Source organism: Mandrillus leucophaeus, unplaced genomic scaffold (genome assembly GCF_000951045.1).
Source record: "Mandrillus leucophaeus isolate KB7577 unplaced genomic scaffold, Mleu.le_1.0 Scaffold70, whole genome shotgun sequence".
Taxonomy (NCBI): Eukaryota; Metazoa; Chordata; class Mammalia; order Primates; family Cercopithecidae; genus Mandrillus; species Mandrillus leucophaeus.
Genome location: NW_012107586.1, coordinates 3,399,863 through 3,413,993, shown reverse-complemented (window position 1 = coordinate 3,413,993; position 14,131 = coordinate 3,399,863). Strand labels below are relative to the sequence as shown.

At 42.7% G+C, this 14,131-nt stretch overlaps 1 protein-coding gene across 1 annotated transcript in view; it reads left to right on the top strand.

Annotated features, from left to right (window-relative positions):
• Positions 1-14,131, top strand: part of USP37 (ubiquitin specific peptidase 37) — a 126,383-nt gene that overhangs the window by 100,284 nt on the left and 11,968 nt on the right. Inside the window, exons 18-19 of the mRNA XM_011964598.1 lie at positions 6,810-6,976; positions 12,677-12,737. Of these exons, the coding sequence (XP_011819988.1) occupies positions 6,810-6,976; positions 12,677-12,737 (228 nt within the window). The remainder of the gene's footprint in view (positions 1-6,809; positions 6,977-12,676; positions 12,738-14,131) is intronic.

Sequence of the window (14,131 nt, the reverse complement as noted above, 5' to 3'; positions counted from 1 at the left end):
TGGTGGCTCACACCTGTAATCCCAGCACTTTGGGAGGCTGAGGCAGGTGAATCACGAGGTCAGGAGATCGAGACCATCCTTGCTAGCACGGTGAAACCCCGTCTCTACTAAAAATACAAAAAATTAGCGGGGTGTGGTGGCAGGGGCCTGTAGTCCCAGCTACTCAGGAGGCTGAGGCAGGAGAATGGCACGAACCCAGGAAGCGGAGCTTGCAGTGAGCCGAGATCATGCCACTGCACTCCAGCCTGGGCGACAGAGCGAGACTCCGTCTCAAAAGAAAAAAAAAAAGAGAGAAAGAGATTCAGGCTCACGTGCTTTGGGGTAAAGTATTATAATATAGGCAATTACAGTGTATTCACATGGCTCTATAGAAAAAAAAGAAAAATGTGAGTGAGTGTGTATACACACACTCAGTCTCCAAAGACAGCCTCTAGTGAACCATAGCTACCACTATGCATACTCTTGTATAGACCTCTTCACAGTGAATTTGGGAAGGCTATGTGAGTGCAGTAAAATGTGATTGAATTTATTCTGTGTCAAGTTTGTGATTAAACATTAAGGTGGCCTGGCAGCTTCCCCTTTTGTGCTTTTGGGAACCCTAGGCTGCTGTGTAAGAAGCTTGGCTGCCCTGCTGGAGAGATCACATTGAGAAGGAAAGACTCGTGAGATCACCAGAAGAAAGAGGATATCTAGCCATCTAGCCATCCCCAGCTAATCTATCTTTTCTTTTTTTTTTCCTGGGTGGGACCAAGTCTCTCTCTGTCACCCAGACTGGAGTGCAGTGGCATGATCTCAGCTTACTGCAACCTCTGCCTTCCAGGTTCAAGTGATTCTCCTGCCTCAGCCTCCCGAGTATCTGGGATTACAGGCGCCCGCCACCACACCCAGCTAATTTTTTTTTTTTTTTGTATTTTTAGTAGAGACGGGGTTTCACCATGTTGGCCAGGCTGGTCTTGAACTTCTGACTTCAGGTGATCCACCCCCTTCAGCCTCCGAAAGTGCTAGGATTACAGGTGTGAGCCACTGCACCTGGCCCCAGCTGATCTTTCTAACCAACGCCACAAAGATGCCAAAGGAAAAAGAAAAAAATCAAGGGAGACATGTTTTTTGGCCTGAGCAGTTGGATAGATAATGGTATCATTTGCTGATATGAGGAAGGCACAGTTGATGAGACAAGGGAGGAATAAAAATTAAACAGGCAAATGGGGATTTCGCCTAGTCATTTCAATATACAAGTTTAAAACTCAGGGAAGACATTCAGACTAGAGATACGAATTTGATATTTTGTCAGTTTGTGAGGCTATAGTAATACATGAGATCACTTAGGGAGAGAGCTTAAGTAGAAAAGACAGTCTGAAGAAGTGTCATGATCCCTTTCTTTCAGCAGCCTGTTTTCTCAGTTTCTGATCTTAATTCCAAAATCTTTTCTTCGACCCTATTTTGATTGCCCACTTGTAGAAGTCATTACCCTAGACCAGTGCTTCTCAAAGTGTGAACTTAGATCATCAAATATAATCTGTGAACTTCCTGGAAATGCCCATTCTTGACACCACCTCAGACCTACTGACTGAGAAACTCTGGATGTGGGGCTTAGCAGTCTGTGTTTAGATAGGCCCTCCGAGTGATTCTCATGCAATACTAAAGTGTGAAAACCACTCCCCTAGACTTTGTCGTCATCAATAACTGTACCACCTTTGAAATCTTTGTTTCAAATATCCTTGCCTAATCCTTCTTTCCATCCAGCTTACCTAGTGTCCTATTCCGACTTTATTACTTTATTTTTATGAACACTGCCAACCCATTGACTCTTACTTTTTTGCTATTCAGCACCTCCCTCTTATCATCACTTCCTTTCTTAGGCAGCCACATGCCATATTTTGGTACCCTTTTATCTCCTTCCTCTTTTCTTCTGTTGCAGTAACCTGACAAAACCCAAATTCCCAACTCAACTAGCTACTTTTTCCATACCTGCACCTAAGCTGCTGACAGTTGCTAAAGAAAATCACAAAACTGTGTTGAGTGAACTTTCCTTAAACTCAGGACTACACTCTTAAATGGGCACTAAATGCTACTAGTCAGTTCGGTAATACTTTGTTTTCTCAGTCTCCATGATGTCTTCCTGAAATCTGTACTTCTTTCTCTCTCTTTCTCCCTCTCTGTCTCCCTCCCTCAAATGTGCCAAGGCCATTCTCATCTCAGAGCTTTTGCACTTAAGCTCCTTGAGGGCAAGCACCATGTTGCTTTAATTATCACTATATCCCCAGCTTCTACAACAGTGCTCGGCACATAGATTCTCAGTAAATATCTGTGACTTAACAGTTGCACTGTCTTGTGAATCAACTGAGGAGGGATAGGAATACTAAGTAAGGTTTCACAGTCTCTAGACACTAGCCAGAAGGAATAGTGTGTACAAAGACTCAGAAATGAGAAAGCCCACAGCAAGTTAGTGGACCTAAAAGAAAGTTCAGAGTGATCTGTGTGACTGGAGCATATGGTTAAAGGGGAAATGCAAAAGATGAGACTAGAGATCTAAGTAGTCTCTGGTTTTTGCATGGCCTGAAGCCATGTTTAGGAATTTGGACTTTTGTTTCAAAGGCATTAGGAAGTTATTGGATATTTTAAGCAAACAATTATTTTGTAAGGATTTATGGTTGAAGAAAAGACCATTCTGGCTACAGAAGTTAGAGAAAAACTATAGTAATACCTGAGACCTCTTAGGAAATTGTTGCGGTAGTCCAAACCAGAAGTTAGTGGTGTCCTAAGCCAAGGTTTTGGCTTTAAAAAAAAAGTTGATGGATTCAAGAGATGGTTAGGAAATAATCATTTATCTTATGTGAGGAGTGAATGAGAGGGAGAAGTCAAATATGATCCTCAGATTTCTGTCTTTTAAAAGAAACTGTGGAAAATTATCTAATTCACTGAAATATAGAATATCAGGAAGAGAACGCGTTTCAATTAGGGTGTGGGGAAGAAGCAAACAGTGTATTCAGTGTAAGAATGTTCAGTTAAACACATGAATCCCTTTTGATCCATTGTGCAATCTTTAAAAGTGATTATTTCATGGCCATGTTTGTCCCCGTAGGTTTTTAAATAGGTTCTGTATCTGTCTGATAATCTTATCCTGAAGACAAATGTATATTGACTTTAGCATCTTCAAGGAAACTTCCTTGATCTGCTTTGTAACACATGAATTAGTTACTAGTATAATCCAGGATTGTCTGAGGTACATTGAATCATTGAGTGCTCAAAATTATTGGTTAAGAAAAATTATTCTGTCACATTTTTGAGTATGTTTTGATAATAAAAGTAATAATACTCATTTTATACTCTAAAATAGCAACATCAACTCCCAAGTCTTCCTTCCACTTGAAATGCTCATCATCAGTTAACTTTGCATATCTCAGTTGCAAATTTCCAAAACAGATAATCTAATTGGTTGAGTCAAATAATCCATTCCCAGTTCAGCAGGCTTAGATGGGAGAGACAGGCAGGGTCATGTAGACTTCCAAGCTACCCCTTCTAGGCCATGGGAAGGGTCATTTCTCCAATAATAGAAGAAAGGAAGAAATTATTGACATCTCTAGGATAATTGGTTTTTGTGTGTTTAATTGGGATTATCTGTAATATAATTTTTCTGAACAATTGGGATTTTTCCACCAAATGAATTCTAAGTTTCTTTTCCTCTTTTAATAAATATTCAGCAATTCAGTACAACTCAAAATGCTAACTAGTTGCTGACTTAGAATCTAAAGCCAAGATGCTGTAAACTTCAGAGTTACCTGTGCTACAGAGAAATACAGTATTAGGGGCCGGGTACAGTGGTTCACACCTGTAATCCCAGCACTTTGGGAGGCCGTGGTAGGTGGATCACCTGAGGTCAGGAGTTCAAGACCAGCCTGGCCAACATGGTGAAACCCTGTCTCTACTAAAAATAAAAAATGAGCTGGCTGTGGTGGCACACACCTGTAATCCAAGCTACTCAGGAGACTGAGGCAGAAAAATCGCTTGAATCTGGTAGGTGGAGGTTGCGGTGAGCCGAGATTGTGCCACTGTACTCCAGCCTGGCCAACAGAGCAAGAGTCTTTCTCAAAAAATAAAATAAAATACAGTATTAGGGCAGCTAAAGAGCATATACAAACTCAATAACAATATGCATAGCATGAGTATATAAAGGTAATTCTTACTGGCCAGTTAAATACTTTTTGATGAGGAGGTTTACTTAGTAATGTTTGATATAGTTGACGCTTGTATTTGTATTGAAAATTACTATGGCCCAGGCATTGAAAATTACTATTACAGGTGGCTCAATCCTGTAATTCTAGCACTTTAGGAGGCCAAGGCTGATGGATCACCTGACGTCAGGAGGTCAAGACCAGCCTGACCAATATGGTGAAACCCCGCCTCTACTAAAAATACAAAATTAGCTGGGCGTGTTGGTGCGTGCTACTTGGGAGGCTGAGGCAGGAGAATCCCAGCTACTTGGGAGGCTGAGGCAGGAGAATTGCTTGAATCTGGGAGGTGGAGGTTGCAATGAGCCGCAATCATGCCACTGCACTCCAGCCTGGGCAACAAGAGCGAAACTCCATCACAAAAAACAAAAATAATAATAATAATAATAATAATAAAGTTATTATGAAATGGCCGAGTATGGTGGCTCATGCCTGTTAATCCCAGTACTTTGGGAGGCCGAGGTGGGCGGATCACTTGAGGTCAGGAGTTCGAGACCAACCTGGCCAATATGGTGAAACCCCATCTCTACTGAAAATATAAAAAATTGGCCAGGTGTTATGGTGCACACCTGTAATCCCAGCTACTCGGGAGGCTGAGGCAGGAGAATCGCTTGAACCTAGAAGGCGGAGGTTGCAGTGAGCAGATACTGTGCCACTGCACTCCAGCCTGGACGACAGAGCAAAACTCAATCTGAAAAAAAAAAAAATCATGAAATGTTATTGCTCTAACAATTCAGATAACCAGAAGAAAATCATAACTATCCTGTTTATTTTAGCTAGCCATAGTCTAGAAATTGAGAAGGAACAGGCCGGGAGGGGTGGCTCACACCTGTAATCCCAGCACTTTGGGAGGCCAAGGTAGGCAGATCACCTGAGGTCAGGAGTTCAAGACCAACCTGGCCAACATGGTGAAACCCTATCTCTACCAAAAAAATATAAAAATTAGGCCAGGCATGGTGGCTCATGCCTGTAATCTCAGCACTTTGGGAGGCCGAGGTAGTCCGATCATGAGGTCAGGAGTTCGAGACCAGCCTAACCAAGATGGTGAAACCTCATCTCTACTAAAAATATAAAAATTAGCCAGGCATGGTGGCTAATTAGCCAGGCATGGTGGGCCGTAATCCCAGCTACTCGGAAGGCTGAAGCAGGAGAATCGCTTGAACCCTAGAGGCAAAGGTTGCAGTGAGCCGAGATCATGCCACTGCACTCCAGCCTGAGCAACAGAGCGAGACTCCATCTCAAAAAAAAGTATGTGTGTGTGTGTGTGTATATATATAAAGTGTGTGTATATATGTGTGTGTATATACGTATATATATACATATATGTGTGTATATACGTATATATACACATATATGTGTGTATATGTGTATATATACACGTGTATGTGTATATGTGTATATATACGTGTGTGTGTATATGTATATATACACAATATGTGTGTGTGTGTATATATATAAATTAGCCGGGCATGGTAGCGGGCACCTGCAGTCCCAGCTACTCAGGAGTCTGAGGCGGAAGAATTGCTTGAAAGAGGCAGAGGTTGCAGTGAGCCACTGCATTCCAGCCTGGGGGTAGGGGGAGGGGCGGGGAGGGGAGTGGGGATTTCTTACCTTCCTGAATGTTTTAAACATACACTGTATGTTGCCATACACTCTTTTGATTTAGATATATACAATCCTTGTTTGATTATTAATGTTTAAACACGTGTTCAACATACAGTGTGATAAATGGGGAAAATCGGGCAGGCACAGTAGCTCACACCTGTAATCTCAGCATTTTGGGAGCTCAAGGCGGGCAGATCACCTGAGATCAGGAGTTTGAGAGCAGCCTAGCCAATGTAGTGAAACCTCATCTCTACTAAAACAAAAATCAGTTGGGCGTGATGGCGTGTGCTGTTAATCCCAGCTACTTGGTGGCTAATGCGCGAGAATTGCTTGAACCCAGGAGACAGAGGTTGCAGTGAGCCGAGATCGTGCCACTGGACTCCAGCCTGGGCGAGAGAGTGAGACACTGTCTCAAAATAATAAATGAGGAAAATCTCTTGGTCGTTTTGGCCTAATTCTTTCTTCATTTGCTCTAAACAATATTTTATTTCCAGTACTTGGTCAAGTGACACTATGACCTATGGCTGTTTTTTCTTCCCCATCTTTACATAGTGTGTTTCTGATGATTAATTAACTTTTAGAACCATTACTGTAGATCATTTGTTCTCAAAAAAGAACAATTTTGCCTTCCAGGGGACATACGGTAATGTCTATCATTTTTGGTTTTCACAACTGTAGAGGGTGGATGCTACTGACATTTAGTAGGTAGTGGCCAGAAACACTGCTAAACGTTCTACAATGAACAGGACATACTCTTCTCCCCTCACCCCAACAAAAGCTTGTCCCACCCAAAATGTCAGCTCTAAGGTTGATCAACCCTGACGTAGATCTAGTAAGGTGAAATTGTATGTCCTAAGCAAATTATAGATGAAATTAGGGTAAATTCCTTTATGAACAGTAGGTGTCACTCTAGTTCAGAAATTTCCATTTATTAGAGAGGATTTTCCAAATTAATATTATGTTCTGCTTCCTCAGATCCTGCCAGTTTTACTGAGATAACTAAAGACTGTGATGAGAATAAAGAAAACAAAACTCCAGAAGGATCTCAGGGAGAGATTGATTGGCTCCAGCAGTATGATATGGAGCGTGAAAGGGAAGAGCAAGAGCTTCAGCAGGCACTGGCTCAGAGCCTTCAAGAGCAAGTAAGAGATATTTATATTGCTACTTTCTCTGTACTTATCTTTCCTGAGAAATAGAATAATAATAACTAATGTGTTGAGCACTTACTATGTGTCAGATGTTGTTCCAGATGATTTACATACAGTAAGTCATTGGGGGAAAAAAAAGACTTGTTTGAGGCAGGGCTTGATAATTCATGCCTGTAATCTGAGTACTTTGGGAGGCTGAGGCGGGCAGATCACTTGAGGCCAGGAGTTTAAGACCAGCCTAGCCATCATGACAAAACCCTGTCTACTAAAAATGTAAAACTTAGCCAGGCATGGTGACACATGCCTGTAGTCCCAGCTACTTGGGAGGCTGAGGCAGGAGAATCACTTGAACCCAGGAGGCGGAGGTTGCAGTGAGCTGAGATCACGCCACTGCGCTCCAGCCTGGGTTTGAAACAGGTACATGGGTAGTTTTTCTTTTTTTGAAAATCCAAATGCAATAAAATGTATTGTTGGTTACCTTTCATAACTATAATTCATTGCTTGCTAAAACAGGATGGGATATTGTAGATTATTCCTAGTCCAAATTTTTTTTTTTTTTTTTTTTTTCTATTTTAATTTTTTAGAGACAGGGCCTTGTTATGTTGCCCAGGCTGGTTTTGAACTCCCGGACTGAAGCAGTCCTCCTCCTTTGGCCTCCAAAAGTGCTAGGACTACAGATGTGAGCCACCATGCCTGGCTTCCCAGTCCAGCATTATTATGCAAGCTGTAGAAACAGCCAGTATACCACCATGATTTTATAATAATATTTTAAGGCATTGTATTTGTTTTGGTTATTTTCTAAGAATATAAATTTTTTATGAATTATTTGAACATAGAATTATCAGAAATAGTATCTAAAATCTAATTTTCAGATTTCAGTGTTAGAACATTTATCTGCCTGTTTATTTATTAAGATAGGGTCTTGCTCAGTTGTCCAGGCTGGAATGCAGTGGCTTGATCATGACTCACTGCAGCTTCAAACTCCTGAGCTCAAGCAATTCTCCTGCCTAGGTCTCTCAAGTACATGGGACCACAGGAGCACCCACCATGCCCAGCTCATTTTTTTATTTTTAGTAAAGACAGGGTCACTGTTGCCCAGGCTGGTCTCAAACTCCTGGGCTTAAGCAGTCCTCCCACCACAACCTCCCAAAGTGCAGGGATTATAAGCATGAACTATTTGCACCCAGCCCTTGCTCTTTTCTTTATGTAGTAACCTATTCTTCAGTGTTCACTTTATGCCACTTGTTTTCCACTGTTACAATTACCTGAAATACCAGATTTATAGGCAATAGGATCTGACTTACAGGTATGATAGTTATCTAATCCTGTGCAATCCCAGTCATGTTAGTAAACATTTACCAAGACTCCCTAGAATGAATGGGTAGGTTTAGTGCTTGTTTGAGGCCTGCTTTGGGTTCATCAGATAATCAGGTTAAGAAATCTAAGCTGGGCACTGTGGCTCACGCCTGTAATCCCAGCACTTTGGGAGGCCAAAATGGGTGAATACCTTAAGGATAGGAGTTCTAAACCAGCCTGGCCAAAATGGTGACACTCTGTCTCTGCTAAAAATACAAAAATTAAGCTGGTGTGGTGGTATGCGCCTGTATTCCCAGCAACTCGGGAAGCTGAGACAGAAGAATCGCTTGAACCGGGATGCGGAGGTTGCAGTGAGCCGAGATCTTGCCACTACACTCCAGCCTGAGAGACAGAGCAACACTCTTCTCAAAAGAGAAAAGAAATCTATTTGGCCAGATAGGGTGACTCATGCCTGTAATCCCAGCACTTTGGGAGGCTAAGACAGATGAATCACTTGAGCCCAGGAGTTTGAAACCAGCCTGGGCAACATGACAGAACCCCATCTCTACAAAAAAATACAAAAATTAGCCAGATGTGGTGGTGCACACCTGTAGTCCCAGCTACTTGAGAGGCTGCTTGAGCCCAGGAGGCAGAGGTTGCAGTGAGCCAGGGTCATGCCATTCCACTCCAGCCTGGGGGACAGAGGAAGACTATCTCAAAAAAAATAAATCTAGGCTGGCGCAGTGGCTCACACCTGTAATCCCAGCACTTTGGGAGGCCTAGGTGGGTGGAATACCTGAGGTCAGGAGTTTGAGACCAGCCTGGCCAACATGACAAAATGCCATCTCTACTAAAAATACAAAAATTAGTCCGGGGTGGTGGCGCGCACTTGTAATCCCAGCTAGTAGGAAGGCTGAGGTACGAGAATCGCTTGAACCCAGGAGGTGGGGGTTGCAGTGAGCCAAGACCATGCTACTGTACTTTTGTCTGGACTATAGAGCAAGACTCTGTCTCAAAAAAAAAGAAAGAAAATAAATCTAATTTCTCTAGATCAGTGGTTCTGAATCTTAACTGCACATTCAAATTAACTGGGGAGCTTTAAAAATACTGGAGTGGGCTGGGTGTGGCGGCTCATGCCTGTAATTCCAGCACTTTGGGAGGCTGAGGCAGGCAGATCACGAGATCAAGAGATTGAGACCATCCTGGCCAACATGGTGAAACCCCATCTCTACTAAAAATACAAAAAAAAATTAGCTGGGCGTGGTGGCACGCACGTGTAGTCCCAGCTACTCTGGGGGCTGAGGCAGGAGAATCGCTTGAACCCGGGAGGTAGAGGATGTAGTGAGCCGAGATCGTACCACTGCACTCCAGCCTGCTAACAGGCAAGACTCTCTCTCCAAAAAAAAACAAAAAAAAAAATTTCTTTAAAAATACTAGAGTGTTCTGCTCTGATACAATTGATCTGGAGTGTGGTCTGGGCATTTGGATCTCTCTTCTTTTAACACGGATTTTTAAAAGCTTCTCCCACTGATTTCTTTTGTTTGTTTGTTTGTGATGGAGTCTCGCCCTGTTGCCCAGGCTGGGGTGCAATGGTGTGATCTTGGCTCACTGCAACCTCCGCCTCCTGGGTTTAAGCGATACTCCTGCCTCAGCCTCCCAAGTATCTGGGATTACAGGGACGTGCCACCACACCTGGCTAATTTTTGTATTTTTAGTAGAGAAGGGGATTTCACGATGTTGGCCAGGCTGTTCTCAAACTCCTGGCTGTGTGATCCGCCTTCCTGGGCCTCCCAGAGTGCTGGGATTACAGGCGCGAGCCTGGCCTCACTGATTTCAATGGGCAGCCAAGATTGAGAATTGCTATTTTAAAACCATTTCAGAACCAGCTGTTCTAGGGTTTTTTTGTTTTGTTTTTCTTTTTCTTTTTTTGTAAGAAGTTCTACTCTAGCTATCTTGTCATCAAGATGGCAAACTATTTTACCAGTAATATATCATAGTCATTTGTATTGGAAAACTGTTTTTTTTTTTTTTTGAGATGGAGTCTCGCTTTGTTGCCCAGGCTGGAGTACAGTGGCACCGTCTTGGCTCACTGCAGCCTCCCCGTCCTGGGTTCAAGTGATTCTTCTGCCTCAGCCTCCCAAGTAGCTGGGATTACAGGCACCCGCCACCATGCCTGGCTAATTTTTGTATTTTTAGTGGTGACAGGGTTACACCATATTAGCCAGTCTGGTTTTGAACTTCTGACCTCAAGTGATCCACCTGCCTTCACCTCCCAAAGTGTAGAAGACTTACATGTATGTATGTTTGTATGTATGTATGTGATGGAGTCTTGCTCTATCTCCCAGGCTGGAGTGTGGGGGCATGATCCCGGCTCACTGCAACCTCCACCTCCCACGTTCAAGTGATTCTCCTGCCTCAGCCTCCTGAGTAGCTGGGATTACAGGTGCCCAACTAATTTTTGCATTTTAGTAGAGAAAGGATTTTGCCATGTTGGCCAGGCTCGTCTTGAACTCCTGACCTCAAGTGATCCACCTGTCTCAGCCTCCCAAAGTGCTGAGATTGCAGGCGTGAGCCACTGCGCCCAGCCAAAACTTGCTTTTAATATAAATAACCAAGGTCTGATTTCTTAGCAAAAATTCCTTTATAGTGCATAAAAAGAAAAAATTCAGCACCTTTTTTCATAGATGAAAGACATACATACTATTTGTTATCAGCTGACTCAGTTAAAACTTCTCAGATATGAGGATAGGGTTGTAAGAGGACGTGTCTTTAGTTTGGTATACCTGCGTCATTTTGTTGATAAATAAAAGAGAATCTTGCCTTTTGGTTTCAGAGTAGATTTATTCTGAAGAAAGTATAAAATAAATTTTTTAAAGTATAAAATAACTTTATACTCTAATATGAAAGTATATTTTTTCTTATTCATATGTTGTTTGTAAATTATCTTTTCTGAAGATGACGAAGGAAATTTTTTGTTGTACTCAACATTTCCCTGTCCTTATATAATTAAAATAGTCATCTAGGCCGGGCGCAGTGGCTCACGCCTATAATCCCAGAACTTTTAGAAGCCGAGGTGGGAGGATCACTTGAGGCCGAGAGTTCGAGACCAGTCTGGGCAATAAAGCAAGATCTCGTCTCTACATAAATGAAAATAAAAATAGTCATCTAGTTTGAGACATTTCAGGAGATGTTGAAGGTACTTTTTTTTGTTGTTTTTTGAGAGTGTCGCTCTGTTACTCAGGCTGGAGTGCAGTGACGCAACGTTGGCTCACTGCAAGCTCTGCCTCCCGGGTTCACGCCATTCTCTAGCCTCAGTCTCTCGAGTAGCTGGGACTACAGGCGCCTGCCACCACGCCCAGCTAATTTTTTGTATTTTTAGTAGAGATCGGGTTTCACGTGTTAACCAGGATGGCCTCGATCTCCTGACCTCGTGATTTACCCGCCTCAGTCTCCCAAAGTGCTGGCATTACAGGCATGAGCCACCCACACCTGGCCAGAAGGTACTGTTTTTTCCTAAGAAAACCTCAGATATATCAGAAAATTAATAGTCAGTGGCATTCATGTAGTATTTGCCAGGCATCCACTGTATGTCTTAGTTTCTTCAGCAAGAATAAAAATAGAAACCTATGAATAATATCTTGTGGAAATGTTCGTCTGGCCGTCTGTTACAGACTTAAGGTGAGTGATATGTTAGAGCTGGCTCTCAAAGTCAGCTCAGGAGAGCCAATTATATGCCCTTCCCAACTCTGTGTTCACTGTCACGTTAGTAGCTTAAAATTGGCCATGGTGGGAGTATTTATTTATACCATGGAAATTGGAAAATGCTATAAATCAGGGGAAAGGAAAGACATAAATTTGTATCTACTGTGTGCCCGGCACTTTGTTTTGATGTTTTGTTTTTTATTTTTTTGAGACGGAGTTTCGTTCTTGTCGCCCAGGCTGGAGTGCAATGACGTGATCTTGGCTCACTACAACCTCCACCTGCCAGGTTCAAGTGATTCTCCTGCCTCAGCCTCTCGAGTAGCTGAGATTACAAGAGCCTGCCACCACACCTGGCTAATTTTTATATTTTTAGTAGAGAAGGGGTTTCACCACGTTGTCCAGGCTGGTCTCGAACTCCAGACCTCAGGTGATCTGCCTGCCTCGGCCTCCCAAAGTGCTGAGATTATAGGCATAAGTTTACATGCCCAGCTTACTTCTAAGGTTGTGTTTTAAGAGGACAATGTTGAAAAAAGTAAAGAACTTCCCCACATTCCTCAAAAGGTAATATTCCAAACATCCATCAGGTTATAGAAAGTATTCTTAGCAAATGCTTCCAGAGAAACTGATTTTATCCTCATTAAGTAAGTTTAATCAGTACCTCTTTAAATACCTTAGTTTTTGTTCTTTTCCCTTTAGGAGGCTTGGGAACAGAAAGAAGATGATGACCTCAAAAGAGCTACCGAGTTAAGTCTTCAAGGTGTGGAGATCATTTTAATTACATTTTTTTAATGGTAAAATTACCATTCACACATAGAAGAACGTATAAAGAGTGTGTGTGTGTGTGTGTGCGTGTGTGTGTGTGTGTGTTTATTGTGGGGGATAGCGTGTGTGTGTGTGTGTGTGTGTGTGTGTGTGTGTGTGTGTTGTGGGGGATAGCCTCTCACTCTGTCACCCAGGCTGGAGTGCAGTGGTGCAGTCTTGGCTCACTGCAACCTCCACCTCCTGGGTACAAGCAATTCTCGTGCCTCAGCCTCCCAAGTAGCTGGAATTATCGGTTGTGCCACCACACCCAGATAATTTTTGTATTTTTAGTAGAGATGGGGTTTCACCATGTTGGCCAAGACTGGTCTTGAACTCCTGGCTTCAAGTGATCCACCCGCCTCAGCCTCCCAAAGTGCCGAGATTACAGGCTAAAATGTGTTTTTTGGTAACAAATTTGAATACCTCCCAGGTAAAGAAATAGAACCTTAGAAGTAACTTTTATATCTCTCCTTTTTGTCTTCCTCCCAGAGGAAACCACTAATCTAATGTTTATATTCATCTTCAGCTTGCTTTTTTCAAAATAATTTTTGTCATCTATACCCATATCTCTAACAATATGTTTTTTAATTTTGAAAAATTAGCAGGAAAATCTATCATCTGTTTAATGAAAGTTATAATTTTGTCACTGTTACGAGTCCTAGAACAACATGATGTGGCTTCAGGTTCCCTGTGAATTTTCAAGAGCTTATTCTAGGGAAGTCAGTGGGCAGTCATGAGTGAGTGTATTAGGTAGCATAAGGTTCACATGTCATAGCATTTGGCAGAATTAATATGTGGACCAGGTATTAGAAGTCTATGAGATAGGAGATTGAAAGAAGTAGATGTAGGAATCTGTTTCTCAAACAGCTTTTACCTAATCTTTATTTTATCCCCTCCCCTCCTTATCCTCCAGTTTCAGAGGTACCTGGTTCCTGGTTCTTCCATGTCTTCATTTTTTTGGAGACAGGGGCTTGCTCTGTTGCCCAGGGGCTGGAGTGCAGAGGTTCGTTCTCTGTTCACTGCAACCTCTGCCTCCCGAATTTCAAGTGATTCTTGTGCCTCAGCCTCCTGAGTAGCAGGGACTACAGGCGTGCACCACCACGCCCAGCTAATTTTTTTTTTTTTTTTTTTTTTTTTTTTTGAGACGGAGTCTTGCTCTGTCGCCCAGGGTGGAGTGCGGTGGCGCAATCGCCTGATCTTGGCTCACTACAACCTCCACCTGCCAGGTTCAAGTGATTCTCCTGCCTCAGCCTCCCGAGTAGCTGGGATTACAAGAGCCTGCCACCACACCTGGCTAATTTTTATATTTTTAGTAGAGAAGGGGTTTCACCACGTTGTCCAGGCTGGTCT